Below are 24772 nucleotides of genomic sequence, written 5' to 3'. Positions count from 1 at the left end.
ACTTGCTGTGCGCAAATGCCTGAGGCTTTTCAGCAGAGATCACTTGGTGCCAAAAAAATATATATACGAATGTACTGTTCTGGGCATGGTGACTGTGCTTTTCCTTTGGTCACCTGTTGTAAGTAAGGAAACTTCAGGAAAGCAGACCTCCCAAGAGCAAGTTTTGAAGATCTGAGTATCTCCAGTTCCAGCAGAGTTCTCTTTCTGCCTCAGTGATTAATCTTAGAGCTGAATGGAATCAAAGCCAATTTACTTCTCAACACCAGCATCTGATAGAAAGATGTAATGTACTTTAAAATCATTTCATATCAATTCTCTTGTAATGAGTCTTTGTGCATTGGCAATTTAATTCCCACAAATTCCCTTTGTACACAGGAAGCATTTTTGCAGGGTCCTTCATTGTGGAGAATAGCTGGGATTTGCAAGAAGTGCTCAGTGGGCAGGAAAGAATCAAAGAAAGCAGCACAAGAATGAGTGCTGAGCCTTAAAAGATGGTGTCTAAGCATCAGTTATGTGCCAGAAATTTTAGTTTACAGTTTTTAACCGCCCACAAGAATATTAGAACCTGGATACTTTTGTTTGTTTGGTAGCCCCAAAAAGCATTATGCTGTAGAGAGCTAAATTATGATTTCCTTGAAAATTATAGGAAAGGAAGCTGTCCTTTCATATTCATTCCATTTAACACTGTTGGAACAGGTTTTTTGGAACTGCACAAAAGTATATCATGATGTTGATTATTAGTGTTTTTTTTTTCTCCAGGAATGATGTGGTGAAAACACAGTTCCACCTGGTGCTGCCGTACACAGTGCAGTGTTAGAATTGATTGAGGAAATGGATCGGCTGTGACACTGATGTAGAAGAAAGTCAGAACTGAGCTGAAACTTTTCAATTACGTTCTTGTTGTACAAGAAGGCTGACACATTTTCCACTGGAAGGTTTCAGGTGTTACAGTTTAAGACCCAGCTTTGCATTTGTTGGATATATAACTCTCTCCTTGAGGGCTTCAGAAACTTTCCAGTGCTTTGCTTAATTTCTCTGTCACTGACTGAGTGTTTTATATGCTTTTGTCTTTCATTCTGTGTAAATGAGCTGTGTGCTTTGAGAGGCATCTCTTTATGTAAATCAACATATGAAACTTGAAATGTAAATAAAACGCTTTGATTTTTTTATAGGAACTATGTAAAATACACAATATTACTATGAAAACATTAAACTAAGAAAGTGTGATTAAAGGACAGATAGAAGAAACCTCAGTGGGGGCTTCAACCACACTGATATCTGCTAGAGGGATGATGGAGCAGGATATGAGCAATCCAGGAGGTTCTGGGAGAGAATCAGTGACAACTTTCTGACTCGAGTGAATCAACTTTCCCTGTATATTTTTCTACACAAATGGCCTTTTTTCTCTTACTTGTAATAACAGCATTTTTACATCTTGGAGGTATACAGTCACATTTTAAAATCTCCCTTTATATAGTGCTCCTTTAATGGATGGCATTAAACAGCGATTTTATACCTCCAGATAATATGATCACGCTGACTTTTATTGTTCTATTATCTATACTTTCCAGACTACGTGCATTTTATTATCATACTACCACTTTTGTTATTCCTGACGTAAACAGCGTACTCCATTTTCTTAATTCCCACTACCTGAAGCCTTAAAACACAAGTTCCAAATTGTGAGTATCCATTTGTTTTCCGACTATTTTAATTAAAAATATATTCAATCCAAATCTTCTTGTTTATGCAATTCCATCCTTAAATGAAGTTCTGTTTAGCTTAATTTCTCCAAGACTGCATATTGGCATGGCTGCTTCACATTCAAGCTCTTTTTGAAAGCCCTACTATTTTCATGCTTTAAAATGATCCCCTGTCAAGATGAGCTTCAAAAGGCTTATTTCATGTTAAGCTAATGACCCCTGAAGACTCTTCTAGATAGCTTATGAGAATGGAGAAACAAAAAGCATGTGTTGTTGGATTTGCACAGAGATCCCATATGCTTATAACAAGAGGCAGAGCTCACACGAAAGGAGTTGCTGGAAGGAAGAATACAGAAGGAGGACTGTGCACTCTACTTAAGGTCAGGGTAGGGAGCAAAAAGCTTTTAAATTAACTTGTGTTTTGCATTATGAACGGTCAAAGGGTAAAATCGGATGGCTCTGTTTACTACTTACATACCACTCTGATAAGCTTTTGATGCAGGTTAATCCAGATTAGATCAAATAAAACAACGATAAAGGACTAACTTTAAATTTCTTTAAAAAAATTAAAACATATACATGCAGGAAAGAACTTAGATTGTGTATGACCACTTCAAACCAGACTTGTGGTGGTTTTGGTGCTCGTAAAAAAGGATATTTGCTTAGCAGTTGTAATTAGTACATAGGGCTATAATGTGTGCATTATAATATAGTAGTGCATTGTTACATATGCCTGATGTTGTGCTTTAAATTAAAGTGAAATAATTTACTTTAAGTTTTCTTTAGAAACGTTCGTACAGGGTACTGCTGTAATGTAACAGGGCTGTTTATTCTGACCTGTGTAAAAATTTAGGCCAGCAGTTCAGCCTGGATTTATCAGTGCATTTTTCCCATCAAAAACAAGACAAGTTTTGCAGGCAGTGGAAAAAGCTCTATGTTATGGTGTTTTAGGTGGTGTTGTTCTTTTTCCAGATGAGTTGCATTTGAATTGTATTCACTTTGACTTCCTAAAATCGGCGTGCCAGGGCCGCTTTACTGATGGCTGTGGAATGTAACGTAACATCAGCATTTTACTATAACAAACTCATTTGAGAATCTGTTTCACATTTATTCCAACATATCTCTGTGTTCCATCTCTCTCAACTAAACCAATGCAGTGCCGAAATTAAAACAATCCCAAGCAGTTTTTGAAATAATAGATATGTTAATCTTCTCACGGACACAAATATCAAATATTTTTTATTGATTGATAGAAAAGAATGGAACTACACTTCAGCCTTCTTCTGATGAGCACTATAGGCCTTGCTCATCTGTAGAATAGAGCTGTGCTAGCAGTGTCAGAGACTGTTGAATGTTAACTTGTGCACGGGAAAGCTACATCGTTGAAGGAATGTCCACCATGGGTGATGAAAAACGGTCCTAGATTAAGAACTAATTACAGTGGTATATATTTGAGGGAAAAAAAATGGCTATGACATACAAGTAACAATTGATGTATTCCACTCTCTCAGATTATCTGGGTTTTACTGACTGCTACTGTCAGTGGTTGAAGCCCTGTAGTCACATGTTATTTCACTATGGAAACACAGTGTTACTGAGACGTAATGTGATCAAACGGAGACTCAGAATGTTCTTTTGTTTTCCTGTCTCTGAAGATGTAATTTTCACAGAGGAACTGCTTCCACTGTGCGTTGCTGATGTCGTTTCGACACCTAGTGGTACTGCGTGGCACTGCATGTAAATTACGGTGAGCTTTTTACTGGCTGTGTTATCTAACTGGCAGCAGTGATGCCAATCCTATGGCTCAGCTGGAATGCATTTTATTGTTAAACTTCTGAAAATTTACAGTAAAGGTTTTTAGAAGCTTCGTCTCTGTGCCTGAGGAGATCATGGAGCAGATAGGTCCTTCTGGAAGCTATTTTAAGGCACATGCAAGACAAGGAAGTGTTCCGAAATAGCCAGTACAGCTTCTCCAAGGGCAAATTGTACCTGACCAGACTGGTGACTTCTACAATGGAAAGACTGCATCAGTTGACCTAAGTTAAGTCAAGTTATACTGGGCAGTCTAGACCAGTGCTCTGTCACTCTCACAGTAAAAAAGTTTTTCCTCAAGCTTAGATGGAACTTTCTGTGTTTATACCTTTGCTCCTTGTCCTATTGTTGGACAAAAAAGAGCCTGGCACCATCCTCTTGAAAGCTACTCTTTAGGCATTTAGAAACACTGATAAAATCCCCTCTCAGTCTTCACCAGGCTAAACAGCACCAAGTCTGTCAATCTTTCCTCCTGAAAGAGATGCTCCTCCAGCCCTTCAGCATCTTTGCAGTCCTCTGCTGGACTGTCTCCAGCAGTTCCCTGTTTTTCTTGAACCAAAGAGCCCAGAACTGGGTGCAGGACTCCAGATATGGCCTCAACAGGGCAGAGTAGAGACAGAGGATAACTTCCCCAGGTGTAGGACTCTATACTTGCCCTTGTTGAACATCATAACCTTCCTCTTTACACAACTCTGCAACCTGTCCAGGTCTCACTGAATGGCAGCACAACATTCTGGTGTGTCAGCCATTCCTCCCAGCCTTCTAGCATGAGTGAACTTGCTGATGGTTTATTCCATCCCTTCATCCAAGTCATTGATGAGGATGTTGAACTGGACTGGAAACTGAGATTCCCAAGGGGCAGTCTTAGCAGTAAAGGCTGAAGCAAAGAAGGTGTTCAATAACTCCACCTTCTCAGTGTCCTCTTACCAGCGGCATCCAACTTCTTCAAGGGGGGAGCCACATTTTCCTAGTCTTACTTTTGCTTTTGGCATACTTAAATAAGCCTTTCTTGTTATCCATGACCTCCTTCAGCAGATTTTATTCCAAGAGGGCCTGTAACCTTCCTTGTTGCATCCCTGCATGCCCTAAAAATGTTCATATATTCATCCCAAATGACCAGCCCCCTTTTCCAACATTCTGTAGATATTATTCTTCCATTTGAGTATTTTCATGAGTTTCTTGCTCATCCATGCAGTTCTTCTACCTCTTTTGCCTGGCTTCTTACTCTCAGCTATACACTGATGTTGATCTTGTGATGTGTTCAAGAAGCAAGAAGTGGTGCTTGAATGTCAACAAGCTCTCTTGGGACCCCATACCTTCCAGTGCTGTAACCCATGGGATACATCCAAGTAGGTTCATTAAAGGTCTCAGTTAGCTCTCCTGAATTCCGGGGTTACAATTCCACTTTTTGCCCTATTTCTTTCATCCTGTTAGGATAGTGAGATCCTGAACCTCACTATCTTGTTGCTGCATCCAAGGCTTCTCCCAGTCTTCACAACCCCAATCAGCCCTTCCTTGTTTGTAGGAACAAGGTCCAGCATACCTCTCCTCATGTGCACCTCCACCACCTGCCTCAGAAAATTATCTTAAACGCACTGCAGGAACATCCTGGACCACATGCATCTGGCAGTGTTGCTTTTCCAGCAAATATCAGGGTTGTTGTCCATGAGAACCAGTACCTGTTAACGTAAGGCTATTTTCAGCTGTCAGTAGAATGCCTCATCAATTTCTTCCTCCTTATTAGGCAATCCATAGTAAACACCCAGAATGGTGTCACTCATATTATCCTCCCTTAATTCTCAGCTAAAAGCTTTCTGTCCATTTATCTTTCATCCCTAGCCAGAGCTTATAACATTCCAGTTGCTCTCTCATAGGGAGAGTACCTTAACTTGCTGGTCTGTCTTTCCTAAAAAGTTCCACCATGTCTCTGTGATCACAGGGAGATTATGTCCCTGCAACAACACACAGATCTCTAGTTGCTTCTGTTTGTTCCCCATGTGGTATACATTAGTGTGCAGACACTTCCGAGGGGAAAAGGGAGCAGAGGATTTCCTCAGAGAATGCAGAAGAGTCCCCCATATCTGTACACATGCTTGAAGTATCTGGCCTTCTGGCTCATGTCATGGGAGGTAGCTAAGGAACATTCATCACTGTTCTGGTTGGCCTGATTCTTTACCCAGTCAGTTGCAGTGATGTGTATTGCCATTTTTGACCATGTTCCACAAGCCCTACAGTTTAAAGCCTGCCTCACAAGGTTGGGCAGCTTCCTGCCACAGGTTGCCCTGTTTCTTCTACACAGTTGGATCCCATCCCTCCTGGCAGGTTATAAAATTCATATGAAGTCCTGCTGTTGTAGAAGTCAAAACTCTGATGTTGGTACCAGCCACGTAGTCAGGAATTGATATGCATTATATGTCCATTTCTGTCTTCCCTCTTTCCTCCAACTGGCAAACTGTACTGTGCACCAGTGTTCTTCAGTTGTGTTCCCAGAGCTTTACAGTATTTTTTGATTCTGCCCATTTTTAGTCTACCAGAATCATTCATGCCTTCACGAAAGAGCAACAGTGGATAGTAGTCCTTTCTCTTGATAAGCTGCAGCACTCTCTTGGCAGTGTCCCTGATCTTGGCTCCCAGGAAGCAGCAAAGCTCTTGACTGTCAGGTTGGGAGAGGGGAGCTTCAATGCCTTCTAGTGGGGAGTCACCCACTATGAGCATGGGGCATTTATTTTTACAGTATCCACTGCAGGCTGTCTGAATGGTTTCCTCTTGCAGATCTGAGGTTGCAGCCAGAGGTTGTGCTCAGCAGCTTAATGTTCAAGTGGAGGCTGGTGATGAGTGGTGTCCCACAGGAGTCCGTCTTGAGATCAGTGCAGTTCAGTATATTTTTCAATGACCTAGGCATGGAATGAGGTGCGCTCTTGGCAACTTTGCAGATGACACAAAGGGATCTGCAGGCTTATGTAAACCTAATGAGGTTTGATAAAGCCAAGTGCGAGGTGTAGTACCTGGGTCTGGATGATACTGTACATGAGTACAGACTGGGAGAAGAACTCTTTGAGAGCAGCTCTGCAGAGGACTTGGGGAATCTGGTGGACAAAGAGCTAGACATGAGGCAGCAGTGTGCACTAGCAGCCTGGAAGGCCAATGGTGTCCTGGGCTGCATCAAAAGAAGGGTGGCTCGCAGGGAGAGGGGGGGGATTGACCACCTCTACTCTGCCCTTGTGAGGCCTTTGTGGAGTACTGCATCTAGATCTGCTGCCTCCAGCAAAAGAAAAGGTTGGAACTGCTAAAGTGGGCCCAAAGAAGGCTGGAAAGATGATCAGAGGGCAGAGAAAGTTCAAGGGAGACCTCGTGGTAGCCTTCAGTACTTAAATGGAGCTTATAAACAAGATGGGAATTGACTTTTTACATGGTTTGATAGTAATAGGACAAGGGGAATGGTTTTAAACTAAAAGAAGGGAGATTTAGGTTAGATACTAGGAAGAAATTCTCAACGCAGAGGTTGGTGAGTCACAGGCACATGCTGCCCAAAAGAAGTTGTGGATGCTCCATCCCTAGAGGCACTTAAGGCCAGGTTGGATGGGTCCCTGGGCAACCGGATCTAGTGATGAGCTTCAAGGTCCATACCACTTCATAAAACCAAGTTGTAGCAGCATACTCTTGTTTGAAGTTTTGGTGCTCTCAGTATACATATAGGTATAGAACTGGGAAAGTTTCAACAAGAGTCAAAGGGAAGATCAAACTAGAAAGCATCATCCATATAAGAACTGAAATGAGGTGGTGATGACACTTCAGTCTAGAAAATGTGTAGCTGAAGGTGAATATGATATATATTATATATGCATTATATAGATTTATAAAACCAACACTGTGTAGAGAAGGTAGATGGGGAGGTTTATTAAATACAAAAAGCAAATATGAAGGTGGAAGGATCCAGGCTCCAAATGAATGTTAAAGTTTTAGAGCTCTGAAAGCCCATACTAAAACATTTTAAGGATGAAAACTGTTTCCATGACTTTAAAGACTTGCCAAGTACTTGAGAGATATGGTGGGGTTGGTTAGCAAATAGGTAATATTACCAAGCTCACAGTGTTAAGATTTTGGGAGGGTTTTGTGGGGGAAATATTGTATATTTTTCCCATATTTTTACTGCAGGAGTAAAACATGGCCAGCACTTACAGGCTGCAGAATACAAGATGCTGCCTGAATGACCGTAGGCGTAAGTCTGTACAGACATTTTTCTGTTGTAGGTCTCAGAGGAAAGAGCAGAGGGACAAAGCTTTCATCCAGAATAATACTAGGAAATACATTGTTGTAATGTGTTAATGGGTTTAAAGCAATGTGTAAATACAAAAAACTATATGGAAGATGTAAGTTCCCCCAATGACTTTATAATTTTTATATTTGTTAATGTTTGTTAATCTTTTTTTATATTTGTTTTTATATTTGTTAATATGTTTGTTAATCTTTTTTTTTAATAGCATCATTATTTCATATATTAGCTGAAAGTAACAAGTGCACTTTATGTAATATGAACTAGCAAGTTTTGAATCAGTATTTGTATAAAAGCCTGTAGAAACATTACATGAACTAAGAAACATGAGCTAAAGATAAAATTCTTCTCCAGGTTCAGAATTATTGCAGACTTTATTATTATGATATAAACAGTACATAAACTTACAGTCTTTCATCAATGAGGAATTTCATCTGTAAACAAACATTTCTATTCCTTGTTCTCACTTGTCTTGCTTGTTTTGTAATATGGCTTCAACCTACTGGATGCTTACATTAATTTCTGTAAGATGTATTATAAAAAGATACTTCCACATGTCTTTAAAGAGAAAAACAAACAAAGCTACCAATATTTTGATTAAAACATATAGATCATAGGAAACCAAAAAATATTACTACAGTTAATGGTGACCACTATGCAGTGGGATAAGATGCACATCCTTGCATATGTATTTACAAATATTTTCTACTACTAGAGTCTGCAAAACCTACACTGTTGTGTTTTTCTCTCTCCTCTTCTTCCCACCCCATTTCACAGGCACAGGAGAAAGTGGAAAGAGTACTTTCATTAAACAAATGAGGATTATCCATGGATCAGGTTACACAGAGGAAGACAGGAAAGGCTTCACAAAGCTGGTTTACCGAAACATATTTACTGCCATGCAAGCTATGATCAGAGCCATGGACATTCTGAAAATACAGTACGCATCTGAAGAAAATGAGGTAAGACAGTACAAAGAAAATGCAAATTTCAGTGCATGAAATTGAAGCCTGTACATGAGTGATCTGACTCATGACTAACAGCAAGTAGAACATTAAGTTCTGTGTGTCATGCAGTGAGTTTGAAGTCCCACTGTCTGATTGTTGCTAGTGTGAACAGGCAGGGAAAGGTGGGTAAGGGGCTGAGCGTGGGCAGGAAGAGAGGATATGCATTGTTACAAGTTGTTAATAAGTAGTGACCACCATTAATTTTCTTTCGGAATCTAATTTATGAGTTAGACAGTAATACATGGTGGCTTGTCAGTACCACTCCAGAATGAGAAGCTTTGGGTATATTTTGTAGGGAAGAATTAGATCTAATAAACAGAGCTGTGCTTTGAAACATGCCACCTTTTGGATTTGATAGTAACTTCTGTGAAATTAATTAACTTGAAAAGGAGAATGTCTTCTCCAAACTTTTTTTGTTTAAACTTATTTTGTAGAAGTTCTTCTTGTTTCAGTGGTTAGTATTGTAGAGTTATGCAAAAAAAAAAAAAAATCTGCTTCAGTTAAATCAATTGCTTGTTCTATTTTGTCTGTTAAATCAGTTGCTTGTTTTATTTTATCTTAATTTTATTTTTATTATGAAATACAGACAGGTTTTTAAGACAAGATTGGTTTCAGAATGTGGAGATTTTACTCCATGAATATCATGAAGATTGTGTAAGCAAATTATTAGGTGTTATTTCTTTAAATTAAGAGAGACTTCCAGGTTGCTAATTTTTGATGTTAAGATAGGGAAGGCTACCCATGGAGACTGTCAAGAAGAAAAGCTGTAGAATCTACGGGTTATGGGTTGATATTTTTAATCGAAGTATCATGAAGAAAACGTAAGTAAGCTACTTTTCATTCGAAAATATGATCACATGAAAAATAAAGACTAAAATTATGATCAATATTTTTTTGCTCTTTGGTTGCTTCGTATTGTGTATTCCTCTTTGGGTAATGAAACAGAAGGATAGAAAATGTTATTTAAAATAGAGACCTTGGTAATTACATTTTTTTTTTAATCACAAAAAGAGCAAATATGGTATCAACAGGAACAAATTCTGGAGTTGAGAGAACTGAGGAGCGAAGGTGGAATACCTTTATTTGTGAATGTAATTCATTTTAATTCTTTATTTTCATGAGAAGTGATGATAGTAAGAATCTACTTGAAGAACTACATTTGAAGTGTGTCTCACCAAGTTTTGGGATTTCTTTCTTTTCTCTCCATTTTCAAAACAAATCTGCATAGGTTTAGTAAACAGCGAAGTTCTTCTCATTCTGTGCTCTGAGTACTGGGCTGGATACATTCCCATAACACAGTGTTCTGGGTAAATTGTGTTCTTGCTGGCTGCTGTGCCACCATTGTCTTCCGATTCAGAAGGTTATAATGCCATTGCACACACTGTTCTTAAAGGGGCAGAATTAGAGCTGGTGCTTCCTCACTGAAAACACTTATTAAAGGACCTGCTAAGAACACAGTTTTATGTGCTCAGTTTTGTTGTCTTTTAGAAAGCAAATCTTTTTTGCTTACACGTAGAGAAACTCCTGAGAGATAATTCGAAAATAACCATGTTTGAGGTACTGTCACTTGCAGGAGACAGCTGCAAATATGTCTTTGATTTAGGCGGTGAATATAAGGCAAAGAACTGTAAATCTTATAACTGATTCCATTAAATAATCTTGAACCTGTAATAAGCAGCTATTGACAACACAGTGATTAAACAGAGGAGCTATACAGCTCTGCTGTCAGAATTCTATTGCAACGGTGTGCCCAGTGGTCACATTGTAATTGTCCAGTGGTCTCCACATTTCAGTACATTGGTCTTGTCTGCATCATATTTTTGATTGATGCTTTTCTTACATCCACGTTGTTCTTTGACCAGGTCAGACTTCCTCCTCCTCTGTGGGCCCTGGATTTCCCTGCTGCCAAATGTCTCTTCATTTGATGCTTTTATAGTGGAAAACAGATTGTTCTGTGCTGAGTGTCTCAGCCCTCTAAATGTGATGTGCAAATCTGTAACTTATGGATATACAGAATGCCCAAATAAGCCTCTTAACATTTGCAAATAAAAGCAAGTTTTATAGGAGGGTTCTAAAGGTGTTTAGTGATATTGTCGGCTACAAGTGTTAAGTAAATTGTTTGCCTTTCTACAGGTGCTAAACAAGATACTAACTGAAACTATATGTGCTGCATTTAGACAGGAAGAAGGGTGTGGTTTGTACTGCTCTTTAAGTTGCTTGAAACTTTCATAGTAATTAAACAAACTATTTTTATCCTAATTTCATCAGTTATGTTCTTTGAGATATTTTGATTCACCCTCAGTTTTCATATTTTGGCTATAAAGGATTAATCTTGCAAATGCTTAGGAACCTAATATTTTAAGGCATAATTATAGTGCTAATTGAACCCTACAGAACATACTTGATGCTACTTTAGTGGAAATACTCAGGATTTGAAAGGTTTTCAGGGATTGATTTACAAATTATTATTATTTTTTAATTTATTTTAATAATTGACTAACTATTTGATCCTGATGACTTTCCTGGGTCTTCTATTACCAATAATTAGCTTTACTTGACATTTACTTTTATCTACGTTGCAGAGTTGAATGCAACTTCTATGAAGTTACCAGAACTCAAGTTGGTAGATTCCTCACATCTGTTGATAAGTTAAATATATTAAATTACCCTTCTAAGAAAATATTATATAACTGGTAGGGGTCAAACACCTAATGCTGGTAGGATTTAAGGTTATTCAGATGTCTCTTTATGTCTTCATTTGCTTTAAGAAATGTTTAGCTTACAGTTAGTTTGCTATAAAATTTTGTAGTTACTCATTCTGAGCACACCCTACCATGCTGCCAGTCTCATGTCTAATGTTGTTTGTGTTTTTGGAGTGTATAGTTTTGTCTGTGTTTTTGGAATGTATAGTCTGATTTTTATTTTTAATTGTTCCTGTTATAGCCGCTCTATAAAACTTCCTACTAGAGTTGATCTAGCTTTGCTTAGGGGAGTGAGACTTTTGTTATTTATATTTTAATTTTCAATGTCATACTGAGGAAATTGCTAAATTGAGTGCTGATTTGTATCCAGTTACAGTATAACATGATTTACAGCTTCTGAGGGTAAACTTTTTGTGTGAAGTGTGTGAGCTAACTAATTTACAAACATTTCTTCTCTCCATAGAGACTGTCAAAAAGCAAGACTAATGTCAGTGGAAATGCTGTCACTTGCCTTATTTGAGAAGTTGTGTTTGAGCATATGTGAGAGTTAAGTTTAAGTAAATGGAAGAAGGAATACACATGTGAGTCAGAGGGAAAAGTCAGTAGTAGTAAATATTCTTTTTCATTGTTCAGTACTTTTAAAACAAACATAAGGTGAAAGTATAGCAATAAATAAATAAATAAATAAATAAAAAGCCTTCATGCAAAAAGGGGGAGAAATGAGGTGGTGTTGTAAGAATAGAAGACACAGGATTTCATTTGTGAGTATACATCAATCTTCATGGTTGTGGGATAGTTGTGTAATTCCTTCTCTAGGAGTGTACTTTCTGTTGAAGTACTAAAAGTACACGTCTGCTTTGAATCCAACTGGTAAAGCTGGTGTATATTGGCCTCACAGTGAATTAGATTAATCCAGTTGGAAGTATCCTACAAAGATCGTCTTGTCCAACTGCCTGACCTGTTCAGGGCTAACCGAAAGGTAAAGTGTGTTACTGAGAAAATTGTCCCAAAGCCACCTGGACACTGACAGTCTGGGACATCAGCCACCTCACTATTGTTTTCCACTGTTCGACTGCATTCACAGTTAAGAATTTTTTCCTGATTTGTAATCTGAACCTTCCTTGGTGCAGTGAGAAATACATGGTGAGAAATATTGGAAGTGTTCTGAACCATGACCGGGCCTACATTTTCATACATGGGAAAGTTTGGTCAGAAGTGCAACAGTAGTAGAGCTGATGAACACTGCAAAAAGTTCATGAATTCCTAGAAAATATTGATCCACCATATAAAGCTTAGCTGAGTCTGAATGGTTGGATCTCCAGCCTCTTTTACCAAAATTCAATACTTCTCATTGTTGATAATTTATTACACTTTCAACAAAAATTACTGTATCTTTACCTCCTGAAAGTCTTCTTCTCTTGATATAGCCTTTCACCTTAAATACCAATTATTTCTCTGCAGCATTTAGCATAACACAGAGAAGTAAACAAAAACATAACAGATAAATAACCAGGCAGAATTTTACTGTATTTACAGACAGTGTTAATTAATTGCATCAAGTTCTCTCATTTTGAAATGCTACCAACTTTACAGCAAAACATGTATAGCAAAACAATGCATGATATCAGGAAACACTTCTTTACAGAAAGGGTTGTTAAGCACTAGAATAGGGTCCCCAGGGAGATGGTTGAGTCAGCATCCCTGGATGTGTTTAAAAACCATTTGGATGTGGTGCTCAGGGACGTGATTTAGCGGAGGGTTGTTAGTTAGGGTAGTATGGTTAGGTCATGGTTGGACTCAGTGATCTTTAAGGTGTCTTCCAACCTGAGTGATTCTATGACTCTATGAATCTGTGATTCTATATAAGTTAAAGGTGATCTGATAATGAAAGGAAAGACTGTTGTGAAGGAAAAATAACTAGTGATGTATAGTTAATAAGTAACGACTCTGGACTTGTATTTAGTACTTTGAAGTGAAGATTTCTTCACTAGAAGAGTATGTATAAGTGGTTAACATCTTTTTGGCTTTTTAGAGTACACTTTAGTGTTCTGAAGGCCTAATATCCTTCCTGCTCCCTATACTCCTTCTGTTGTAATAACTGAATATTTCCATTGCTTTTTCTGTAGCAGTGAAGGCATTATTTTTTGGCAACAAAAACAAAGAGAATCTTGGTAAATGGTTCTGCTAATAGTGCAGAAGACTGAACAAAGCCCAGTTCACTTATTCTGTGGGCTGTGGAGTAGAGAGTTAAAAAGCAATACATCTTTGTTATAGAGGCTGAAACAAGGTCACTGAACAAAGGCTACTGTCGCTCAGTATGTTATCTGTCTCAGCTCCTTTGCCAGAAGCTGCTGCTTTGGTGTCAGAGTCAGCATGGGAAACATGCATCTGGCTTTGTTGCCTGAGCTCAGTCTGGCAAATTCACATCTGTAATTGTCACAGTAAAATTAGCCAGAGTTCCTTTCTGACAGCCTTTGGTCAGAAGAGTGAGGTAAAAACATCTCTGGGTCAGTAAGCAACTACAAATTACCATGCTTAAAACTAATCCATCAAAAGTTCTAAGAAATTATTAGTTAAAATAACATACAATTGTGTTTTTTTCTGACTTGGAACTAGGATTCTGAAGTTGAATCAGTTCTGAAAAAACAGTACTTGAATATATGTGTCACAGCGTGAGGCTTTTGATATATGCACACAACTGGCTGTAAAACAGTTTCTCTGCATAAAAGACTTTTTTTACTGATATCTTTTTCCAGTTTATGACATTTTCTGGTGGGACCTTTTTTGCATATTCTGCCTTTTATTAAGAAAGAAGTGAGTGTGCTTGTGCAGCTGAGAAATTCTAATTCCTTAGGATAAAGACAGAAATATTTACTGCAATATGGAACTAACTCCTTGCAGTGGAAAATTTAAAGATTTTTTTTCTTCTGCAGAAAGAGAAATGGCCAGAAAATTCCTCTAGGCCTGCTCTTCCCTCACTGCTAAAGCCTGTGCCGCATTCTGTGCATTTATGGTCTGCCAACAAATTATTCTTTGGAAAAAATTTGCCACAATGAAGAAGTGCTTTTAGTGTTAGCTTATTTCTTAGCAAACACCATGGTGCCATTTTTTACCCTCTCTTATTTTTGTTTATGTGCATTGAAATACAGTGCAGAGGAGTGCATTGAAATACAGTACAGAGCACAAATTAGATTTATATATTCTTACTTATTATAAGGTGTTTCTTAAGACAATTATTTTGATGCTGGTCAGCCAGCCCAATTATCTCCCTTTCCTTCTTGAGGGGGAAGAGAGTATTTCTTTGAACAGGAATACACAGTTCTTCAACCAAATGCCTCCTTGCGTGCAGTCAGTTGTTTTTTGTTGTCTGCCGCTTACACAATCTCTGTGTTTGTCTGGGGTGTGAATTTAAAGCCATGAAGAAATGCTTGCTGCAGCAGGAGGCCACACTGCTGGTGTACAGCATGGAGCTTTTCCCTTCTGTAATGGGGCTGAGACCACTTGGTGCTTTTTCTGGATGAGTGGACATTGAGTCTTAACTATCTGTGAGTTCTGCATGACTCTGAAAAGGTATTGTTCTCAGTTGCTGTTATTTAAGGTTTACAAATACCTTGTTTGCTTTTGTAGAATACAAATTTAAATGACTCTCATCCTCAAAATAGTATTTATTTACTCATCCATAAAGCAACAAGAGTACAGTAAATTAAGTCCAGATGGATTTTTATATCCTTGTTCACTCTGCTTCATAAAATTGTGATGGTAATACTTACTGTGAAGTTAGCATTCTGTTAACAGGCGTGGGTATGGTAACAAGAGCAAAGAATGCTGCACTGCACTGATTTTTCAACTTCTGTATTGCTATGTTGCATTGCTACTTAGAGGAACCTCTCCCTCAACTCTGTTATCACCGGGACGATTCCTTCTCGAGCATCCTGAGGAAGAGGGTGTGGTTTTACATTTGCTATCATGGAGGGGGCAGCTCACGTGCTGCTTGGAGGAATTCCACAGAGGCTTGTCCTTCGATAAATCAATTCCTAGGATGTTTACTGGTATATCCCCTAATATCATTGCCCCTTGCCTGGGCAGTTTGCCCAGGACAGGCAAGCAGGGCATAGTACCGCTGCCCTTTCAGCAGCGAGGTGCCCTGGCAGTGAGGTGACGGACTCCATTGTAGCTGCATAACAAAATCATTTATTATCTGCATCTACAGACTTTTATACTGGTTCTACGTATTAAGAGAGCTGAGATGTTGAAGAAAGCCTTCAGATCATGCCCTCAGGTGATTTAAGTGATTTCCCATGTAAATTACATTGTCTTCAGTGAGATTATCTATGATGTGGAGCTATATTCAGAACATGTGTAACTTATGAGATTTTATTGATGCTTACTACTTTTCTTGAAGTTTTATGATTTTGATATCACATTTTTGAGTTCTTTAAAAGTGCATCCGTTGCAATTATATAGAAAACTGGAAACTTGGTATTATGTCTCAAACTCAGATAAAGACCAAATTTTAAAACTGATTTTTAAAATGCAGCACTAGCTAAGATCCAGTTTCTGATCGGTGGGATACCAGGCTTTGCAGCAGAAGAAACAACGTATTTCCAGTTTTAAGTTCCCCAGCACAAGCTAGAGATTGAGAAATGGCAAAATGTTCAATGAATAGTAAAATCATCTGAGTTGAAAAAGACCTTCAAGATTATCAAGTCTAGCTGCCAACATGACCTACCAAATCCCTTCACTATACCTGGTCTCTTAGTGCTGCTTCCACACATCGCATGAACATCCCCAGGGATGAGGACTCCTTCATTTCCCTGGTCAGCCTGTTCCAATTCTTTATCATCCTTCCCATGAAGAGAGAAAACCTGAGAACTTTCTTGATAAAAGAACAAGGAACTTCCTCTAAACTTAGTCCTGTTTTGAGCAGGGATCAGAGCTGATGATCCTCAGTGATCCCTTCCAAACTGACTTACTCGATAAGCATATGCACTGGCTTCCATTTTCTCTCCATTTTACTTTGTGAGAATGCTTTTTATTCATAAGTGAAAAATGATAAAAAACTTAGACTGGCAAAGTGCCTTGAGCATACTTTCTTTTTTCTTTTTTCTCTTTTTTTTTTCCCTTCTGTTTTCTTTCTTCTTATTTTTAGGTGGATGGGGAGCCTTTCATGGTGGTTTTATTTTTGCAGCCTATTTTTGCAAGCCAGGATTCTTAGCTGAGGAGGATCAGCAGTAATAGTATACCATTGTCCTATTACACTTGTCAATTGCAATACGAACAAGAGAAATGTGACTTAAAATTTGCAAGACAGTTACAATTTAAAAGTAATTTCTTTGGAACTGCATGCGTCTAAAATTTGTCTAAACTTATTAATTTGCAAGGATTTACTCTGAAAGGCTTCTGGCATTCTTCCTCGTAGACAACCTTCTGGGTGGTCTTGGAATGCAGATCAGAAACTTATGATGTATTTTTCATTTGAAAAGTCATGCTTGTGTTAGGAAAGTCTACTTTGAACAACCACGAATATGTGATTGGGCATTAGAAAATAAAGATCATGGCTTATATGAATGCTTAAAAATAACGGTTTCAGAGACCAAAAGATTCAAAGAACACTGCAAGTAAGCTAGTAGTTATGTTATAGCTTTGGAGGAAGTAATTTAAAATCTGTTTTTCCACAGAAACTAAATGGTCAATCAAACACAGCCAGCTGAATTCCACTTAAGTTCATAAATCCTGTTCTGCCAAATAAAACTGGAAGTCCAGCCAATTCTATCATTGAGCCTTAGGGTCTATTAGTGAGCTTTTAGGGATGGACTTCGAGGATGTGATTATAATGATCTATTATGACGATCTTTCCAGTGTCTGGATGTTGTATGAAATAGGACAGAGTCCTCGGTCCTCCTGGTTTCTCATTTGATCTGTCAGTTGGTTTTTCAGTCCCCCTAACACTGTGTGAAATCCATCCACACTAGCTCAGTCTCGTTATTAGCTTTGCCTGTTGTAATTACTTTCAGATGCTGTAACCTCAGTAACAGTGTAATACATTCAGGATATTTGTGGAATAGAGTAACAGGTCTCTGACTAAATCTGTTGCTGAATGTTCGTCGGTGAGGACTGATTATCTAACTCATTTTTTAATTTTTGTCTTCTAGCTGCTTCTTAATCCACAAAATTTCCCTCCTGTTCTTCCTCTCTGAAGTCTTACTATCTCTAACAGCATTCACTTAAGGGCTTTTCTGGACATGTATCCAAGTGTATTATACAAACTGTGTCATTCTTAGTGCACTCAATTTTTTTAAAGAGATCTGGTAGATCTCTGAGCGAGGACTCCACTTACAGAGGCTTATTCAGTGCTTTACAGGACTGCAATATATAGCAGGTAAAAACATCTGCTGAAAACTATCATGGAAGCAGTTTTCAGTGAAGAATAAACATCAAGGGATGAATTCTTCCACTTCAGTTTTATACAGTAGGCCCTTTACATGTGCTGGAGAGTGTCTTTTTCTGTAAAGTGAAGAATTGTCATTAGGGCTGAAATCAACAACACAGACTTATCTATTGCTGTATCAAATATTTCAGCATTCATTTTTTTTTGTTTGTTTGTTTGTCTGCCTTTGGTACATGGACAATCAAACACAGCATATCAAGCAAGATATCCTAAACAGTCAAGCTTCGTTGGAAATATGACACTTTGCATTGAGTAGCATAAAAGAGCATCATTCAGAAGTGGTTAGTACACAGCAGAGAGGAAACTGAAATTCAGGTTTCTGTTTTTCAGAGGTGAGGGCTGTAACTTCCAAATTAGGAGATGGATGGAATGTCTCTTTCCCTTTTTCTTTCTGCTAAAATGAATTTGAGCATGAAAGACTGTTCTTGAGCTGTTTAAACTATCATCCAGAAAAAGCAGATGCCGTTTTCTAAGCTTCACTAAATATTTACTGTTTGAGAGTGACATTTGGAAGTGCTGGTCCTTAGGAAGTTCTATGACCAGCAAACATCATGGAAAGTGTGCATCTCTCAAACATCCCATCACCTGACTATCAGTGTTTCTGCTCTTCTGGAGAGGTGGGAGGTGGTTTCACATCATGGAAAGGGGAGATTCAGTCAAAGATTATTTTCAGATGGAACAGCATGAGGTCTATTTTGTAGGAGCTTACTGTCAGCCTTCTTTATCAGGCACAATATCATAGCAATAGGACAAGGAGTAATTCATGTTAATGCGTAAATTTAAAGGGATGAAAAGTACTACATGAACTGTAAGGCTCAGAAGGGAATAAATAAGTTATGAGAAGTGGTTAGTCATGCTTTCTGTGAAGTACTTTCTCAATCTTTTGCCCAGAAGCTCTGCAATACCGGAACGCAGAAATTCTTCTACAGTGCTAAGTAGAATATATGATTTAAATTTGCACAGTTTTTGTTCTTCCATTAATTTTGTATCTCTTAACAATAGCAATCCTCTTGAGGATAGAGGGGATTAATTTTCTCATTTTTTTATCATAGTAAATTTTACTTGTTGTAGTAAACCATTAACAAAATGAGCAGACATTTAAGATGCATCTTTTGTCCTGTCATATTGTTGTCAGCCTGGATTTTTCAACTTTGCTCTTTTTTTTTGGGGGGGGGGGGGGGGGCGGTGGAATATCCAGTATTTTCCTCAGGATATATAAAATCATCAAGGTGTTACTGAAGAAATTGAATTACTGTTTGCTAGAGACTATAAACTCGGATTATTTTTTATTATAAAAAAGGTGTCTCTTCAGTTAGAGGGTGTTTCAGGTGTGTCTCTTCAGTTAGACGGTCTCATTACTTAGCAGTGCAACGAAAAGAAATCTCATTCTTATGCTCTTCAAAAGTAAAAAACAAAACGTAGAGTTCTCTGATTTCCCATTTTTAGGCAGATGAAAAGAAAGAGACTGGACTTTTGTGGCTATAGATTTGTAAAAGCCCAGTGGAGGGTAACAAACAGGCAACGTCTCTCATGAAAGTGTTGAATTAATCACTTAAGTAAAATCTAATCAGTGTGTTAGTCACTTAAGCCATGTATTTAATAAATTAAATGGAAGCTGAGAATGTACCATAATTAGAACTTGGCTAGAGAAAGACTAGATGATGATCTCATTAACAGAAGTCTAACAGAGGATATATACTCTAACAGACATAACTGTAATATTTGCAGCTTGCTTTTCTGCTGGGTACTGGGATGAACAGCACTGTTTGGTGCCCTACAAGAGCTGGAGGGGTTAAAGAGGAAGCATTTCACATTGGTATAAGGCACATCATGTTCATTCAGGCTGTGAAGTGTCTGAATCTCTTTAGAGAGTAATCTCTTTGGGCAGGGATATGTTATGCTTGGCAGCTTTCACCTGCTGTACAGCATGATGTACCCATACAATACTACATAAGATAATATCCAAGGAATTCACTTTAGCAAGGAAATCAGAGAGCTGAGCAGTTTGGCTCAGTGAGGAAGCATGTTCTTCCAAGGACATTGTCCTTAAAAACAATCCTTAGCAATGGGTGAACATCAAAAGACTTTAAAAGTTCATTTTAGTTTAGATAGCAGCAGCATCTAAATTAACTACGTCTACAAATATGGACTGGAAATTTGGTCAAGCAGATTGTTATATATTGTTAGATATCTAGTGCTTCCTGTGTTTAATTTTTTTTTGGATGTTATGCTTCTGCGTTACTTCATCATGAAGGAAGCATTTGGAAGAACCAGCCCAGTGAATGGTGCAGTATAACTAAAATGCGAATTCTAAAAAGTGAGGTGGTAAAGGCAGTCTCATAAAGTAAAATATAGTTTTGAAAACCATCTACCATAATGAGACCACTGCCAGGTGAGACTCAAATTTTCTTGAAGAGAATATTTTATTTGACTACTACTTCAATATCTCCATGTATACTGAATTAATATGTAATTTTTTCACTGAGAGATAATATCTGCATTTTACTGTTTCATGTTATGAACTGAGAACTGAGCTTGGGAAAAAAAGAGAGAAAAGACAAATTTATCAAGGTCCTCTGTGTCTAAAGGAGGCTGGACTCTGAGACAGTGCACTTGAAAGCACAGGACCATCTTTTATAATTTAGAATAGTTATATTAGTCATATTCTCAGTAATTTTCTTACTATTATGCAAGATACTTAATCAGCTTTATCTGGTGAAGCTGTATACATCTCAACAATGCATACTCAAAAACAACTGTCCACACTTCAAAACTATTTCTGAAAATAGTTTGTAGCACGTGAGTACATTAGTGGGGCAGCAAGTAAATTCTTCAGATGCAAAGAGGCTTGTAAAATACTTTCAACAAGATAAAGAAAAAGTGAAGAGTGGTGGGTGAATGTTCTATGTCATTACCAGGTACTGAGTTGTTATGGGGATGCAGGATTGGGTCCTGAAAGAATTCTGTGGAACTGTACAATACTCCTTTTCTTCTGTTCAGGTGGCCAAAAGTCCCATTTCCTTGAGATGTTCTTAATATGAAGAATTCCAGGGTACAGCGTGTCTCTTGTTATTTTCAAGCTGAACATTTATACATGTCTTAGGAATAAAATAGTATGTGGTTTCATTCAAGGTGCCTTGTTGATAGCATGTGAGGACATGTAGTTTCTTCTTTATTCGGATGAGAGCTCATTATATCTGAAGTAACGTGGGGTTCACCAGGGATGGGAAACTGTGCCTAGAGACCTAATGACATTATCTTATTTCAGGAAAAAAAATTGTTTTTCATTGACTTTATTTATGAGTAACTGTGGTATTTCAGATGTGCAGAGGCCAAGCTACTGGTTTGTCAAGAGCTATTTGCGAAGAGATAAGAAGTAGTTCTTGTTATTTCACGTACATGTATTTTTATGAGACAGTCCTGGGAAAGAAAAACATTTCTTTTTTTGAAATGTTCTTTGATCTACCATGAAGTCTAAATAATCTGGATCCTGTTTTCTTCTGCCTAAGAAGCAGGACCTCAGGAGAGAAGACTGGTGTTTTGTTGACTTAACTCCATGAAGAGCTGGAAGCTGGCTTTTTCTGCCCAGTATCACTCAGGAGTGTGAACTCCACCATTACATGGCCACTACAGACCAACCAGCCATTTGAGACGCCTCCAGTAGCTGAAGGAAGAAGGCTGCATTAACAGGCTGTGCTTGTAGTAGACCCCAGTCACAAGGCTCCCTTTGTAGTCTTAGACTCTAAATCTCATCCATAGGCTTTAAACTTGCTTGTGTCTATTTTTCAGGGACAGCTCTTCACAATCAATTTCTTTTTTGACATGGAGGACAAAGCTTTCTCCTTTCTGTCCCTTTTAAACAGATTGTTGTCAAGACTGTTGACATCAATAGTCACATTCCAGTAATGGGAATCTTCACACCAGGTTTTGGTGACAGCAGCTACATTAAGATGTTCTATTAGAACGGGGGCTTCCAGCTCCTTCCGCTTACTTCCTAAGCTGCATGTATTGGTGTAGCTGGGCCCTCAGCCTTGATGCCTTCTTGGAAGATAACTTCTTAATTCCCTTAAAGCATTTTTCTGAGTTTTTCTGAATTTCCCTGTTGCCTTCTCTTATTGTCTCAGTGGTCCCTGGCTCGTCAAAGACTTTACATGTGCAGCAGGTTGAGAGCCCCTTCTAGAACCATGTCACTCTAACCTAGTTATGCTGTTTTACACTATATCTTGGGCAGGCTCACTATCACCCTCCACCCTGTCTTTGAACCTAATTTAAAGCCCTGCCAATGAGCCCTGCTAGCTTTTCCTCAAGGACCCTCTTCTCCTTTGAGAAAGGTGAACCTCATCTGGTGCATTCAAGTGCAGTGCCATATAAGCTGCTCTGTTGTTTAAAATCCAAAGATTTTGCAACTGCAACAGCCATGACGCCACGTGTTTATGAATAGGATCCTTCCATTTCTTTCATTGTTCTTGTCCAGTACAGGAAACAGATAAGAGAAGATGATCTGTGCCCTCAGCTCCTTCAGCTAATGTCCCCTGTCCCTTCTGATGGCCTTTGGAACTGTGTTTGCTGCTTCATCGCTCCTTATGATAAGAGGATTGGCTTGGCGTACTGGACATTCATTTTCCTGCAGGGTGGTGTCATCTACAACTAATACCCTTCTATTTTTCTTTGAGGGTATAGCCTTTATACTTGTACCAAACTGAAGAGTTTAGACATCTACACTCTCTTTTTCTGGTCTTCTGCTGGTTGAAAAACCTCTTTCTGATTCCTGGAGTTCTTAAGCAAACATAAGTCACATCTTTAAGTACCTATTAACGTTTTCTTGTACTTGCCACATTCAGTGTGAGAGTTCCAATATTTTAAACAATCACATCTCACAGGTTAGTAACTGTAAACAAGTTCTGGGTGAAAACTGGTTTTCTTAGACAAATAATGGAATTTGCTGCTTTGCCAGAAGATCATTCTTTTTCATCTTAATGTTTCAGTTTTGATTTGTTTTGTTTCCTGATTATGAATTCAGTAATTTAGACTCCTTCTTCAGCCTAGAAAATCCCAAAGCAATCTGTATCAACAAGAGTTCCACTTTTTGGACCAATTGAAAGGTTAGTGCTAAGCACTGGGCTGTGCAAAATAGAGACGCGAACATTTGGATCTGAGAATCTCATTACTTCCAAGGAAGGAAACCAAGGCATGGATGAATTTCCTATTCTTAGCCAGCTGCACTTTAGTGTTGTGTTTTGATTTGAGATGAACGTTATCTAATCACAGCTTTCTGCTCTGAAATTGTTTCCTTCCTTTCAGGAATGTACACATAATGTACCTCAAGATAATTTTATTCATGCTTTTCCTGAGTCACTATAACTCTGACAGAAGTCCATTACAGTCAGTGGTGGAATATGTTTACAAATCATCTTAATATAAAAATCCCCTTTCCTAACAACATTCTCCCTAATTTTAACATGCATTCAAGTGGATCATGATTTAGAAATACATATTTTCATTCTTGGAACAGTTTTATTAAGTTGTACTGTCTCTAATTCATGAGGCTTTTCTATTTTTTATTAACACAGAAAGAATTTGTAAGCATTATGTCTGGTTTCTAAGACAAGTATTTTGTGATAGTACGGTGTGCTTGGCTACTTACTTCATCACTTTTGATTCTTAAACCCAGTGACTAATGTCAGCCAAATTTACAGATAGAGATCCAAGAGATAATTAGGTTTTGACAGGTATTGTGAAAAAGATGGCTGGATAAAGGAGAAAGTTGTTACATACATGCTGGTGTGTAAGAATAAGCTGGCACAAAATTACTGATCAGAATGTTTAAGGAGTGTATGCCAGTGCTTCAGTGCTGAAGAAGCATTAGTTCCATATCTCTGAAGAACCCAAGAATGGGTTTTGTTAGCTTTTGTGCTCTTCTTTCGAAACAAGAGATGTTCATTCACATCTTCACACTAAACTTGACTGTTTTTTTTTCATAACGCGCTGCAGTAAATCAGAAGCTACGTGCAGGATTTGCTGGATTAAATTCTGTAGCCCAAATTAATCCATGCTCCAGATTTAGATAGTCAGGATGATTTCTTCAGGGAAATAAACAGTCTTTGTTATAGATTTGCTTATTTTTAAAGAGGATGAAAATTCATTTTCATTCATTTTACCAAGCACTTCTAGGAAACAAGATAAAATTATTTTAAAATAACTAAAACAGGATACAGATATGTGAAAAGGTTTTCTGATCTTCATCTACTAATGTATTTGAATTAAAATGTAAATTTTGACGTCACAGAAATGTAGACGCGCTCCTCCAAGTAGAGTCAATACTTCAAATAATTGTCATCTTCTTGACATGACTTCTGATATTATATGCAAAATTAGAAGAAAAGGACTAATAGGAAAACAGCAAACAGGCTGTTTGAATGTCCTGAGAGGGTTAAATGGACCTACCTATCAAGCTTAACTTACAAGCACGAGCAGTAACATGATTACTATTCTTATCTGTGATATGAGGTCATGCTTAAATAAATAAGCATGCTTTAAGAGGAAGAAGACTGAAATATGAGCAAAATGTGCTTTCAAGAAAAAAGCCAATCAGAACAAACTCCATCTCTTTTAAATTTTGGGGGTTATTTGTGAGTGCTGATTTGTAGTTTTGTTATAATGTGTTGAGCTGTTAGGAGTACAAACAAACAAAGCCTTTGAGTATTGTTTAATGTTTCTGAGACATTCTCCTCCTTCCACAACCAGATTCCTGAAGAAATCAGGGACAGTTGTCAATTTCTCACATTTCTCACCCAATACTGCATCCCCCAAATACTACATAGGAGTCT

At 38.1% G+C, this 24772-nt stretch overlaps 1 protein-coding gene across 7 annotated transcripts in view; it reads left to right on the top strand.

The window, feature by feature from the left end:
- GNA14 (G protein subunit alpha 14) overlaps positions 1-24772 on the top strand; it is a 64385-nt gene that overhangs the window by 21708 nt on the left and 17905 nt on the right. For 3 of the 7 annotated variants that reach the window (XM_429163.7, XM_025144796.3, XM_040656589.1), the window contains exon 2: positions 8566-8750. In XM_429163.7, coding sequence (XP_429163.3) covers positions 8566-8750 — 185 coding nt within the window. Of the gene's footprint in view, positions 1-1614; positions 2084-3358; positions 3451-8565; positions 8751-24772 lie in introns of those variants that run through there. The other 4 variants (XM_040656586.2, XM_040656587.2, XM_025144797.3 and 1 more) reach the window with 4 other exon arrangements.

Source organism: Gallus gallus, chromosome Z (genome assembly GCF_016699485.2).
Source record: "Gallus gallus isolate bGalGal1 chromosome Z, bGalGal1.mat.broiler.GRCg7b, whole genome shotgun sequence".
Taxonomy (NCBI): domain Eukaryota; kingdom Metazoa; phylum Chordata; class Aves; order Galliformes; family Phasianidae; genus Gallus; species Gallus gallus.
This window is presented reverse-complemented; position numbering and strand designations above follow the sequence as displayed.